The sequence below is a fragment of the Sceloporus undulatus genome, chromosome 2, assembly GCF_019175285.1.
Source record: "Sceloporus undulatus isolate JIND9_A2432 ecotype Alabama chromosome 2, SceUnd_v1.1, whole genome shotgun sequence".
In the NCBI taxonomy this organism is placed as follows: Eukaryota; Metazoa; Chordata; class Lepidosauria; order Squamata; family Phrynosomatidae; genus Sceloporus; species Sceloporus undulatus.
The window spans coordinates 140,476,494-140,490,807 of record NC_056523.1 but is presented as its reverse complement, the minus strand read 5'-3'; the positions used below and the strand labels follow the sequence as shown (position 1 = coordinate 140,490,807).

General features: G+C 42.2%; 1 protein-coding gene across 3 annotated transcripts in view; it reads left to right on the top strand.

Annotated features, from left to right (window-relative positions):
- The window catches only part of TMEM104 (transmembrane protein 104), a 93,421-nt gene that overhangs the window by 25,349 nt on the left and 53,758 nt on the right, over positions 1-14,314 (top strand). For all 3 annotated transcript variants that reach the window (XM_042449964.1, XM_042449965.1, XM_042449966.1), the window contains 2 exons: positions 163-262; positions 1,077-1,185. In XM_042449964.1, the coding sequence (XP_042305898.1) occupies positions 163-262; positions 1,077-1,185 (209 nt within the window). The remainder of the gene's footprint in view (positions 1-162; positions 263-1,076; positions 1,186-14,314) is intronic.

The following is a 14,314-nucleotide window of genomic DNA, read 5'->3' as shown; positions in this document are numbered from 1 at the left end:
GGCCTTTATGATAAACATCCATCTCTACTGGTTTTAATAAAGCATCATTCTTTTTTTTTTTAAGTGCAAAAGACTCCTAAATAGATGCTGGTGTAAAACCTGATATTTCAGTAAAAGATCGGTCTAGCCAAACCCTAATTTTAATGTTTCCTTTCTTTACAGTGGGAGTCAATTTGTTTTATTTCTGTATAATCATCTACCTCTATGGTGATCTGGCAATATATGCAGCTGCTGTTCCAGTTTCACTCATGCAAGTGTCCTGGTAAGTATGCCTTTGGTGACAACATTTTCTAAAATATTTTGTTGAAATGTTAGACAGTGACATAACTATTTCACATTCCTGGATTTGACTGAAGTCTGGTTTTTGAACTGTATTTAAACAGTTTCTACTGTACTTTTCAAATGTATTTCCCAAAGTTACAGAGTTCTGAGGCAATTTAGCTTTGCTTAGTACTGTGCTAAATCAGTCTAAAGACTGATTTCATCTTTATCCTTATAGCATAGCAATATTTACCCTGTTAATGAGTTAGATTACTTGATTAAAATATATCCCTGATTAGCTGGGAAGTACAAAAAGCGTTGATGGTAGATGCCACTTTAGAAGAGACACTGTTACCTTTTCCACAGTCTACTTTAGTCTCTGCTTGGCCATGGAAACACACCATGGAAACTTGACCATGGAAACTCAGCCTCAGACTAAAGCAAGGGCAAACCCCCACTAAACAAATTCTGCCACGAAAACATCGTAATAGATTCACCTGGTGGTCACCACAAGTCAGAAATCACTTGAATCCACACAAAAACAACAACAAAAACAATTTTGCTGTCTAGTGTGTGCTTTAAGTGGTCCAAGAAAAGTACAGTTTTAGTTGTCATCAGTTCTGTCATCTGCTGTTTTTTTAAAATCACTGATATTTTGTTGTTTCTTGAAAATATGATAGAGCTTGTAGAAAAATGAATTTTGCACTTTTCACTGAATCTTTCTTAATTAAAGGTGGGGTTTATAAGTGTGAAAGTCTTATGATAAAACAGGTGTATTAATTGTAGTCTGGTCTGCTCTTGCTCCCCTCTTTCAGTAGCAGGATTGGCAATCATTCATGCAGTGTTGAAGATAGTATAAAGTATAACGATACAGACAAATGCTGGGGGCGAATCAGAAGGATTGATGCTTACAGAATTTATCTGGTGAGTGTTCACAACCAAGACAATTGAATGAATGCTAATGTCCCTTTAAAAAACAGTTTCAAATTAATAATTCTGAAGTGGTAATTACAAATTTAACATGTGAATTTATCTGATTTGCTGATAGCCTCCTCCTTTTTTTGTTATTGGAAGATTGTTAAAGCAACGAATAGAAAACATTTAACTTGGTAGTCCATCCAGCTAAAAGTGAATGATTGATTGAGGTCAAAGATAATTTGATGTCTCAGGATACACACTCCTTGTATTGAGTTCAAACTGCACTTATGAGCATCTTGTTGTGATCAGTTTTTACTAGCTAACCACTGACTATTGTTGCACATTTCGATCCTGTTTTACTATTTCCATGTTCTTCACTGCCAATCTAAAACAGTTACATTGCAAGGGAAGTGATAAAGGTCTTACAAATGCTTTATTATACCTTATGAATGTACCTTGAGAAATGATTCTTCTTATATTGCAAAAACATGTGCATGCAAAAGAGTGATCAGATGCCTTGTATGTGACTACATTAGCATTTAAGTAGGTGTAACAAATCTTGCCAAGATAGTCCTATGATATGTGAGCCAGTGTTGTATAGTGGTTAGAATGGTGGACTACGACTCTGGAGACCAGAGTTCGAATTCCTGGTCAGCCATGGAAACCCACTGGGCAGGTCACATTCCCTCAGCCTCAGAGGGAGGCTCTCTGAACAAATCTTGCCACATAACTGTGATAGTTTTGCCTTAGAGTCACTATTAGTCGGAAATGACTTGAAGGCATACAACAACAACAACAACAACAACCCCTTTTCTGTTTTCAGCTTCCCAGCAATTGCCCCCTCTGTTAGGTTAACTTTGGTCCAAAACACACTGCAGAAGTAATCTAGTTTTAAACCACTTTAACTGCCCTGGCTCAGTGCTAGGGAATCTTGGGTATTGTAGTTTATTGTGGCACCAGAGCTCTTTGTAGCCTTGAGCCAGGGCAGTTAAAGCGGTCTCAAACTGGATTATTTCTGCAATATGCTTTAGTTGTTTGTCTCTATTGGTCTTATTGATTCTAACACATATGGATGAAAGACTTTCTACAGATGTAGCTGTGTGAGAATTTCTCTCTTGACTACTGTATATGTGTGAGCAATTTTTTAGAATTCTTACAGTTTTCTCTGTTATGGAAGAGGAAATGGATGTCCTAAAATGTTTGTGTCTGAAATTTCCTGCTTGATTGCATTTGCTACCTAGTAGCATCCAGACCCACATAAAAATAATTTTGAGTAAGAAACAGAGGGTAAAACAAATAATGCTTAACTTTGTGGATTAAAAAATAAATATCACAATTGAAGGCTGAGGTAAGCACAGGTATATGATAGGGAGGAAATGACAACAGTTTACCCTTGAGGCATTGTGTTCAATTTTCATTTGAGTGTGTGTGTGTGCGTGTGTAAGCGCATGTGCATGTGTTAGATCATTTTCCTGAGCATCACTGCCGCTCCTTTTCTAACAGTAATAAAAATGGTGAAGCAGGAGCTAAGTCTCAGGAATACTGTATTAGCAAATGTCACAGCCTGGTTAATTATTTAAAAGAAATATTATTGCTTTATTAAAACAGCATCTAGGTCTATTTCTTCAGAATTTCCACATGATTGAAGATTTTCTAATGGAATTTCCATAACTCTTTGACCCACCAGAAGAAGCATGTTAAAAAAGGCAGGCAGGCATTAATTACTGCCTGTACCTCCTAGATATTGCACCTATAACTCATGAAGATAATTGTCATTAGCTAAAGCTGGGGAGGGGGATCTGAGGAATGAGAAAGTTTACTGCTCTGTATAATGCAGATTCTGTAGTACTGTTTGCTTTGGCTTTGTTTTGTTTTGTTTCATAATCTTTCTGTCTTCAGTTTTTCTTGTCTAGTTTCACCATTATTACGCAGTCACAAGTAAAGCTTATATTCTAAGTAGCAATAGCAAGTACATTTCTATACTGGTTATCAGAGAACTTAAGCACTCCCTAAGTGGTTTGCTATGTGTAAGCCAGTTGCCCACTATTAGCTGGGTATCCATTTTAGTGACCTTGGAAAGATGCTAGGCTGAGTCAACCCTGAGTCCTTGACTGGTATTGAACTCACAGCCTTGTAGTTTGTGAGTGAGTGACTACAGTATAGGCATTTATCCACTGTGCCATCAGGGCTCCTTCTGCCATATTGCTAAATGAATGTGAAGGAGTCTTTAAAAAAGATAAATTGCACAGATCCGTAACAACAGCTTACCCTTCATTATTTTCTAATTCTTTGCTGCATAGCTTAGAGTTACCATATTTGCTCACCACTGTCCAGCTAATTTGAAGGATGTTCAAACTGAGGACACAATAAATAAATAAAATGTTTATTTATAGCCCGCTTTTTGTGATAAAACAATGAAAGTGGCTTACATAGCTAAAAATATCCAACATACAATACTTACTATTACAATATTCCCCCCTTAAAAAGAATTAAACAAGTTACAATTAAATTAGTTTTAAAATAAACTATTAATATCAAATAAATAATGGGCAGAATGGTAGAACGATACATGGTGTGGCAGGATTTGGGCTTCCACTTTCACTGCCCCTTTCCTTTCCCACAGCATGGAGAAGTGAATATTAGAATCAAATAAACCTATGGGGCTTTCTAGACGGCCCTTTGGGACGTCCGGAGGACGTCCCATTTTAAAAAAGGGGCGTCTCTTTTAGACGCCCCTGGGCCTCGTACGGACTCCGTCCGTACAAGATGGCGCCGGCCTTTCTACATGGCCGGCGCCATCTTTACGTATCGGACGCACAGCGTCCAGACGCGTCGCGCCGCTGCTGACGTAGCGAGCGCGCCCCTGGCGCCTCGCTACGTCGCAAACGCGACGCAGAAAGAAGCTCCATTTTGGAGCTTCTTTTTTCGGTCCGCGCGGGAGTCGGGCCGTTTGAAGGCTCCGGCTCCCCCGCGGACCTTCTGGCGGCGGCGCCAGACCGCTGCAAAGCGGCGGTCTGTACCCCGCCTATGTCTCTGAATGTTGAATACCCTTTACCCTGAATACTGACTTCACTAAATGAACGGAAATATGGCTTTTACAGAGTATTATTCCAGGATCTTCTTCCGGTTAGTTTCCCCCTCTCTCTTCCCTCTTCGTTACTTACTTTTTCTGTGTCATGCCTAATATTTAGATTTTAAGCAGGGCGGGAACTGTCTTGCTATTTGATTTTCTAAGGAACTCTTGGAAGCCTTTTGGCTAAAGGACAGAATATAAGTGTTTTTAAAAATTAATAAAATTTCATCCAGAACCTAGAATCAGGGAAGATACATGCTGCATTGGGCTGGGAAGGTGAGGGTTTGTTAGGGAGCGAGGTAAAGAAGACAGAAAGGAGAAGAGGTGCTCTGAATTGAATGAGGTAGGAGGAACAAGTTGACATGAGAGGTGAGATCCAATGCATTTGCTGACAGATCACCTTCCAGAGGCAGACAGGAGAGAGCAACTCTCTGCAGCATAATCTCTTCCCCCCCCTCCAAGTTCTCAAAACCTATTGTGGAGGGGTATGAAACCCTCGCAGCAAGTTTTTGTGCAGTATTAGAGGGCAGCAGGAAGGAGGTGCAAGGAAAGTAAATCACACTGTGCTAGTGATATTGGGTTTAAGCCATTTAAAAAAAAACAAAAAAAACCTATTAGCTGAGTATTTTGTTATTGGCTTGTAGTAGCAGCAGCACTTTTTTTTCAATAGAAAATGGCACTTAAACTCACAATGATGGTGACTGTAATCACAAAAGTCCTTTTGGATACATGTATAGACTGAGATTTTTCATTTGTTGCTGACAACATTTCTCATAGGGTGCGATTTCCCAAGATTTCTTGGGAAGATGTGGTGGCAGTTGGTTGGAGGTTATGGAGTGCCACTTTTTTTTAAAGGGGTGCTGGAAGCCTCATAATCAAGGCATATTGGGTACCTTAAACAGACAGGAAGAGGGTACACTAAGGGGCTTAAAGTTTGAAGTAGATCACCAATCACTTTTATGTGTGGATAAGTTTGCTTTACACAGAACCATTCTGAGAAAGATATATGTAGTCTGATATGTTGAGTTTTCCTACAGAATATGTTGATGCACAAATACAGAAATTTTACTATGGAGAATAAAAAAAAGTTTGAGATGCCCCACTGAGACAGAAAGGGACTTGTCTCCCATCTTAAACAAAAAAGAAATCTTTAGGACTGTAAGACTTGTATACCTTTCACTGACCTGTCTATTCTCCTTCAGTTTTTCCACGACCCCAGACAGTTGCAATCTATCCATTTGGATCAATGATTTCTGAAAGCATATACATTTCTCATCAGTTGGGCTTGTATAGTCAGGAAAATGAAAATTCATAAGATGTTTGTTTCTCTGGCAGTAGTTGCTTTAAAGCTGGAAGTAACCACAAATACTGAATGAATTGGACACTTTTTATCTTGCAAGAGCCTCACTGTCCCTCCCAAGGTCCCTGTTTTTCTTTACTCCTGTCCCTTCCTCTTCCATTGCAATCATAACTTTCAAACAGTGCATCTTTGAGCTGGGAAAGGGAGGAGAAAGTGTCTGACATAAAACCCCATTTCATAGTTTATGTGCCAGAAGTCTTCTGGAAATGGTTTCTGTTCCTGTGCTTCAAGAATGGAAGCTGAATGCCATGTACGTAATGAGAATATTTAGACAGATTAAGTTGCTCTCTGATGAGTTGCCTGCCTGTGCAGCATTTTTAATATTGCACCACAGACTTCAGCACACCTAAGTGTAGCTGTGCTGTCTGCGCACGATCTGCACGGCCTACATTAACCTTCGTCCTGCACAAATTTCAGTGTTATCTCTCTTGTAAATTACCTTTGAAAATACAGCCTTGCAAAATAAACAGGTAATGGAAAGTGTTGTTGAGATGCTTGAACTGATCACTTTCCCCTACCCAGAGTAAATCATTTCAGACTCTTTTCTGCTTCCATTATTTTGCAAGACAGAGAGAGGGATTGCGAAACTGGGTTGTTTGGTTATGGCATATTATGGTATGTTCATTGAAACTCAGCTGGGAGGTTGACTGGTATGAGTGGCCATTTTACTTGGCAAGTCAAAATTTTTACAGCTAAAGTCTTGCCATGTTTTCTGATCACTTAAGTTTGATCCTTGAAAGGCAAAGTGATCTAATCTTCAGCTATCACATAGCAAGAGAAATTGTAGATAACATAATTTAAGATCAGGAAGGAATAAAAAGATGTTGGGTGCAATACACAGAAGAGTTATATAAAAGAGATGACAAAAGGAAGGATACATGAAACAAAGAGCCATATGAAGATGAACCCCACATTCTAAAAAAGAGAGGTGGAAGTGGCAATAAGAAAAATAGCAAAAAACAAATCACCATAACAGATTATATTCCGATTGAACTGTTGCAGTGCACATTGACAGAGTCAACTCTAGTACTAACCAAGATAGATATGGAAAACAAAGCAATGGCCAACAGATTGGAAATGATCAATATATATCCCCATCCACAAAAAAAAGAGACACAAAAGAATGCAGCAGAAGTAGGACCATAACACTAATCTCACATGTGAGCAAAATTATGCTCAAATTATGCAACATAGACTCCAGCCACATATACAGAGAGAAATCCCAGATGTTCAAGCAGGGTTCAGGAAAGGAAGAGGCACTAGGGACTATATTGCAAACATACAATGGTGAATGGAAGGAATTCTAAAATAAAATCAGCATGTGCTTTATGGACTAGAGCAAAATCTTTGACTGCATAGATCATGAAAGGCTATGGAATGCCCTAAAAGACATGGGAGTGCCAACACATCTGACAGTCCTGATGACGAATATGTACTCAGGACAAGAGACTACTGTCAGAACAGAACACGGAGAAACAGAATGGTTCCCAATTAGCAAAGGGGTCAGACAAGGCTACATCTTATCAACCTACCTGTTCAACTTATATGCAGAACATATTGTAAGAAAAGCAGGCTTGGACACCAAAGGAGTTAAAATAGGAGGAAGTCATTTAAGATATGCAGACGACAACATAATACTTAACAGAAAACCTAAAAGACCTGGAACAACTACTGAGAAAAATCAAGAAAGAAAGTGCAAAGGCAGGTCTACTGTCGAACATAAAGAAAACAAAAATAATGAGCATGGAGAATCTACACAAATTCAAACTAGACAATGAAGAAATAGAAATAGTAAAAGAATTCTCATACCTGGGATCAAACATTGATAGAAATGGGGACTGCACCCAGGAAATCAGAAGAAAATTAAGAATGGGGAGGGGGGCTATGAAAGAACTAGAAAATATTCTAAAATGTAAAGGTACACAAGTCAGCACAAAAGTTAGAATAATACAAGACATTGTATTCACTATTACCATGTACGGATGTGAGAGCTGGATGGTTAAAGTGGTGTGGGTGGGGCATTTACTCCCTGCGACATACTGCAAGCACACGTGTATTAAGTTTCGATTCCCCAAACACACCACGCCAGACACTGAGTAATGCTTCAAACTTTACTGGAACATAAACTGATAATTTCACCAACAAGAGGTAACAACTGGTACTCGGGTTACGTCACCACGAGCCCTAGTTTTACAGTCCAGGTCCTTCCTCGGACTCCTCAGGTTTGTCTGCAGGCAGTCTTTCTCCAGGTCCCTTTTCTGAGCGCTCCCAGTCCACCTTCTCTTTTAACTCCGGTCCCAGTCTCTGCTCCCACTGTTCCTCTTTGGGGTCCCACCACACCGCTTCCGACGTCTCCTTGGTCTGCCGCCTCCACTCCCCTTCGTGGGGATAACGGAAGTCCCCTTTTTGTCTAGCGTCTGGCAGAATCAGTGCGGAGTGGGACCCACCCTTAATAAACCGTGGTGACCTTGTATAGTTATGGGGTGTCCTACCCTTCCAGGACCCCTGACCACGCCAACTCTCCCTCTCACGACTGCCTCTGTACAACCCCGTCTTCCGCATTCCATGCTCCTCCCCCGGTTCACCTGTCCCTCCACTCTTATATCTTCCCTTTCGGGCATTACCTCCTCCCCGACCCCTTCCTCTGGGTCCTTTCGCCCCTCCACTCTGACATGCCTGACCAACCCTCACCTCCTTCTCCCCGACCTGGCTACACCCCCCACCAAGAGGGTTGTAGGGCGGGAAGACATCCAGGCTGCCTATCGAGAGAAAAAAAATCTGCATTAGCATGTAATAATCCTTGGCAATGTTGTACTGTAAACATATATGGTTGCAGCTTCATGTACCACCGTGTTAGTCGAGGATTGGAATCCTTCATAGAGGAGCATGATCAGTCACCAATATAAAAGGAGCACCCCAGAGGTAGTACTGCAACGAGGTAACAACCCACTTAATGGCTAGGGCTTCCTTCTCAATGGCTGCATATTTCTGCTCAGCAGGTTTTAGCTTCTTGCTCAAGTATAACACTGAGTGCTCTCCATCTTCCTACACTTGGGTCAATACAACCCCCAACCCTACCTTGGAAGCGTCGGTTTACAGTACAAACGGCCTATGGAAATCAGGGGACCGCAAGATGGGATAACTATTCAGATGGGCCTTAATTGTGTCAAAGGCCAGCTGTTCCCCCACACCCAACATCACTTGTCGTGGTTTACATTTTTTTGTCAAAATAAGAGAGCAGCCAACTGAGCAAAATGCGGTATGAAACACCTATAATAGCATGCCAGACCAAAAAACTGCCTGACCTGCTTTTTTGTTTTAGGCATGACTGTCCTGTATTTCTAGAATCTTGTCAGCTAAGGGCCTAATTTCTCCATTCCCCACCTTATGCCCCAAATACTTAACCGTATGACAGGTTATTTTGGGATTTGCTGTCAATCCGGCCGCCCTCAGGGCCTCCAACACTGCCCTGAGATGTTTTAAAAGATCCTCCCAGGTGTAACTAAACACAATGATATCATCTATCCAGGTGGCTGCACAGAAGGTAGGATCACATAAGAGGTGGTCTACCAGCCTCTGAAACGTAGAGGAGTGGGTCCCACCCTTAATAAACCGTGGTGGCCTTGTATAGTTATGGGGCGTCCTACCCTTCCAGGACCCCTGACTATGCTGACTCTCCCTCACATGACTGCCTTTGCACGACCCCATCTTCCGTGTTCCACGCTCCTCCCCCAGTCCACCTGTCCCTCCGCTCTTACATCTTCCCCTTGGGGCGTTACCTCCTCCCCGACCCCTTCCTCTGGGTCCTTTCGCCCCTCTCCACTCTGACTCGCCTGACCAACCCTCACCTTCTCCTCCTTGACCTGGCTACAAGTGGATAGGAAGAAAATCAATTAATTTGAGAGATGGTGCCAGAGAAGAGTGCTGAAAATCCCATGGACAACCAAAAAGACAAACAAATGGGTCCTAGAGCAGATCAAGCCAGAAATCTCCCTGGAAGCCAAGATGACAAAACTGAGGCAGTTATATTTTGGCCACATCATGAGAAGGCATGATTCAATGAAAAAAGCAATAATGCTAGGAATGGTAGAGGGAAGTAGAAAGAGAGGAAGTCCACATGCTAGATGAATGGACTCCATTAAAGAGGTGATGAATGTAGATTTACAGGAACTAAGGAAGGCAGTGGAAGACAGGGAATCTTGGGTTGCAGCCATACTGTAGAAATAACCCGATTTGACACTGCTTTAACTGCCATGGCTCCATGCAATGGAATTCTGGGAATTGTAGTCTGTTAACAAATTACACTTCCCAGAATTCCATCGCATGAAGCCATGGCAGTTAAAAGTGGTATGAAACCGGTTTATTGTTCTGCTGTGTTGCCACAACAGACTACACTTCCCAGAATTCCATAGCTACAGAGCCATGGCAGTTAAAGCAGTGTCAAATTTCTCCAGTTATTTCTCCAGTGCGGATGCACTCTTGGAGATGTCTCATCCATGGGGTTGCCATGGGTTGAGATTGATTTGAGGGAGGTTAACAACATCAACAAAAAGATGACCAGTGGTACCACATGAACAAGGCTTTAGCTTGCTTGCACCCCCTCCCCCCATTGAATTTGTTGTTTCTTCCTTAGCACACATTATGGTCTGACTCATGGTTAGAAGTTGTTTTGCTAATGTGGTTTTGAGGGCAAAGGCAAACTATTGTTTGTTAGTTTTAATGTAATGTGAAGGCAATAGGTTGCCTTATACAACTAGAGTATCAAACTGAATTGGATCTAGAGAAAGTTAGTTGGAATATCGCTTTCTTGTGTAATGTCAAACCATGTTTTGGTTCTGTTTGAACTGCCCTATGACATTGTCTTAAATTTTATTTCTAGTTCTAAAGTTATACTACCATTTATTACAGCTGTGCTGGAGTGCTAGAATTTCTGTTTTTGTTGATGTTCAAATTGGACCAAAAATACCCAACCAGATGGTCTGATTCTGTATACAATATAATTATTGCAAATGTCACTCGGCTCTCCACTACAGCAGCTTTTCCCCCCCTTCTGTTCTTCAACGGTCTGATTAGGGCACAGACAGAATTGGGTACAAACAGAAAATGGTTGAGGCTCTCAAGGTAACAGGAGAGAACAGCAGTTTGGAAGAAAGCAAGATGTTATCTCCAGCTTGACTTTGTGCTCTTTGAGGCATTGTGGTACATCTGTTCTGACAGGGTTTGGGTTGAGGCTTTTTAGCTAAACAGGACAGGGACTGGTATCCATATATACAGGTTCACAGATGCCCCAGTGTTACAGTGAGCCCAGCAGATGCAAGCTGAGCGAAGATGGGAGCACAGATGGTTTAATGGAGATTATCCCAGTTGGAAGCATACTAGTGCAGTGAATAAAATGAGGGCTCATAAGTACTTATCAATTCTCTTTAGGAAGGGACAATGTCACCCCAGCTTTCCACTGATTAGAACACTGAACAAGTAGAATCCTGCCTGTCTGATGAGGATGCAGCCTTAGTCTTGTTTATGTTAAGCAGAAAACAACAAATGTTGACGAGGAGCTGCCTGGCTGAGGCTTCTGAAGGCCCTTACCTCAGCTGTCAATCCTAGAATTTCAGAGGAGACAGCTACTGCAATTAAAGTGGAATCATAGCACTATATTTCTGTAGTGTGAATGGGCCTTTTGTGTTTTTCCTGATGATGCCTCTCTTATCCTCAGTTACTGACTGATGTTTTATATATATAACAAAAACAGTACCACCCCAGAAATAGATGCAGGTGATCTATGAGAGAGAAAGCTCACATAAGCTTCAGCAGGTACTGTGAAACAATCATTATAGGGGAGCATTATAGGGGAGCATTCAATTCCAGGCTAATTGATTGAGTTGATCCTTCCTGTTCATAGAGAATGCCCACACTCACTCTCTCTGGAAATGCCTGTGAATTTTATAAATTACCTATTCTCACCTCAAGTGTCTTACACTGATTCAGATGTAGTTGTTTGACTTTGAGTAGGAAGGCTGCCGATACTCATGCTGCATTTGAGCATGGCAAAAACCAGGCTTATCACAACTATTAAATGAAGTTTTCTTGTCTTTTTACTGGGTGAGCATTACCTATTGTTTTGTACTGGTAAGAGTCCTTTCCAAATTTATTCTGTTCAATCCATATGCACTGGATGTGCAAGAGGTCATGATGTAAAACTGTAAACTTGTGACGGTGTATATCACTGGTCCCCAAACCTTTTTTGGCTACTGCCTCCTTTCTTCTTAGAATATAGAATCGTAAAGTTGGAAGAGACCACAAGGGCCATCCAGTCCAGCCCCCTGCCATGCAGGAAATCTCAATCAAGACACACGCACCCCAACAGATGGCCATCCAGCCTCTGCTTAAAGACCTCCAAAGAAGGAGACTCCACTACACACTGAGGGAGTGTGTTCCACTGTTGAACAACCCTTACTGTCAGGAAGTTCCTCCTAATGTTGAGGTGGAATCTCTTTTCCTGTAGCTTGCATCCATTGTTCCGGGTCCTGTTCTCTGGAGCAGCAGAAAACAAGCTTGCTCCCTCCTGAATGACATCCCTTCAAATATTTAAATAGGGCTATCATATCACCTCTTAACCTTCTTTTTTCCAGACGAAACATCCCCAGCTCCCTAAGTTGTTCCTCATAGGACATGGTTTCCAGACCCTTCACCATTTTAGTTGCCCTCCTTTGGACACGCTCCAGTTTCTCAATGTCCTTTTTGAATTGTGGTGCCCAGAACTGGACACAATGACCTGTTACAGACTGCCAAAATAAAGCTGCTTCTGGTCTCTTTGGAGGTATGTTGTTTAAATGATGCATGGGTCCTAAGAATCCAGAAGCTGCACCAAAGCTGCACTCCAGTGCTTAGGAATGGAGTGTGGCTTTGGCGCAAACTCCGGACTCTTAGGACCCATGCATCATTTAAATAGCATACCTCCAAAGAGACCCAAAGCAGCTTTATTTTGGCAGTCTGTAACAGGCCCATATTCCAGGTGGGGCCTGACCAAAGCAGAGTACAGTGGCACTGCTACTTCCATTGATCTAGACACTATACTTTTATTGATGCAGCCTAAAATTGCATTGGCCTTTTTAGCTGCTGCATCACACTGTTGACTCATGTTCAACTTATGATCTACTTGGACTCCTAGATCCCTTTCACATGTTGTCACATTCAGCCAGGTGTCCCCCATCCTATATCTGTGCATTTTATTTTTCTGCCCTAAGTGCAGTATCTTACATTTCTCCGTGTTGAATTTCATTTTGTTAGCTGTGGCCCAGCTTTCTAGTCTATTCAGGTCATTTTAAATTTTGATCCTGTCCTCTGGAGTATTAGCTATTCCTCCTAATTTGGTGTCATCTGCAAATTTGATAAGTATGTCCCCAAATCTGTCCTCTAAGTCATTGATAAAGATGTTGAATAGCACTGGTCCTAGGACAGGGCCTTGTGGGACCCCACTGGTCACTTCTCTCCAAGATGTAAAGGCGCCATTGTTGAGCACTCTTTGGGTTCGGCCAGTCAACCAATTACAAATCCACGTAACAGTTAACTTGTCTAGCAGTTCTAAAGCAACAACCCTAATGCCCCTCAATGCCTATTTCTTGATATTAGGTCTATGTTGTACTGCAAATTCAAAACAACTAATCTTGGGCGTTGCTCCTTTTGCACCTTGGGAATTAGCAACCGAGCAGCTGGCTGAGCAATGACTGAGAGGCCTCCCACCCTTGCCAGTTCTAGTGGCAAAAGCCAGGAGCTTCTAGGTCAGTACTCAACTGGCTGCTCAGTTCCTGCTCCCAGGTGACTGAGTGCAAAGGGAGAAGCTTCTCCCCAGTGAAGAAGAACTCTTCAATCCTTCTTTGCAACTGACTTTTTCACTTTTCTCCCCAGCAAGAAAGGACTCTCAATTCGAGATAGGCCATGGACTCTTTTGCAGAATTGATCCTGGATACTCATTCCCTAGAGATGTGCCCCCCCCCCCCTCAGCTTCAGGTCATGTCCCCATGCACACACACATTGTTTCTTCTGCTACTTTTTCTCTTGGCCTGTCCAACAAAAGAAAGCAGGAGCAGGAGCACAGCTCCAGCTTGCCTGCCAAGTCCTAGCAAAGTGCACAAAGCTTAAGCAGGGTCCTACATATAAACACCTCTTTTTGCTGTTGCTTCTCCCCACTGCTGCATGTTCTAACTCCTCACTGTAACCAGTAAGTCTGTCCCAAAATGGTGCCACATGAGTGATCTTGTATGGGCAGGCAAAGAGTAGGAGACACCACCATACAAAGCAATCAATGAGGCTGCATGGTGGTTTTAAGGGACGCTGAAAAGAGGCATTTCATGCAACCATCATCCCCTTACGTCATACAAAGAGGTGCTGGTTCCTCTTATCTGTGACTGAAGCCCCCCCCCCCCCGCCCACACACACACACAGCTTGCCCCCTTTTCTGAATATTTTCTGTGCCCCCAGGGGACAGTACGTCCCACATTGGGAATCACTGGTGCTTATTGTTAAAATCTGTAGCTTGGGTGAAAGGTCCTAGTCCCCCATCTTTGCTACTACCATACTTCAATCCCATTATCCACACTGGTTCGTATTGGTACTGATTACAAGGAAGAAAGTAGACCATCATGTTCATCTAGAGAAATTACTTTAGGGTTTGAAGGTGAAGAAGCTTCCTCATCCTCACTCAG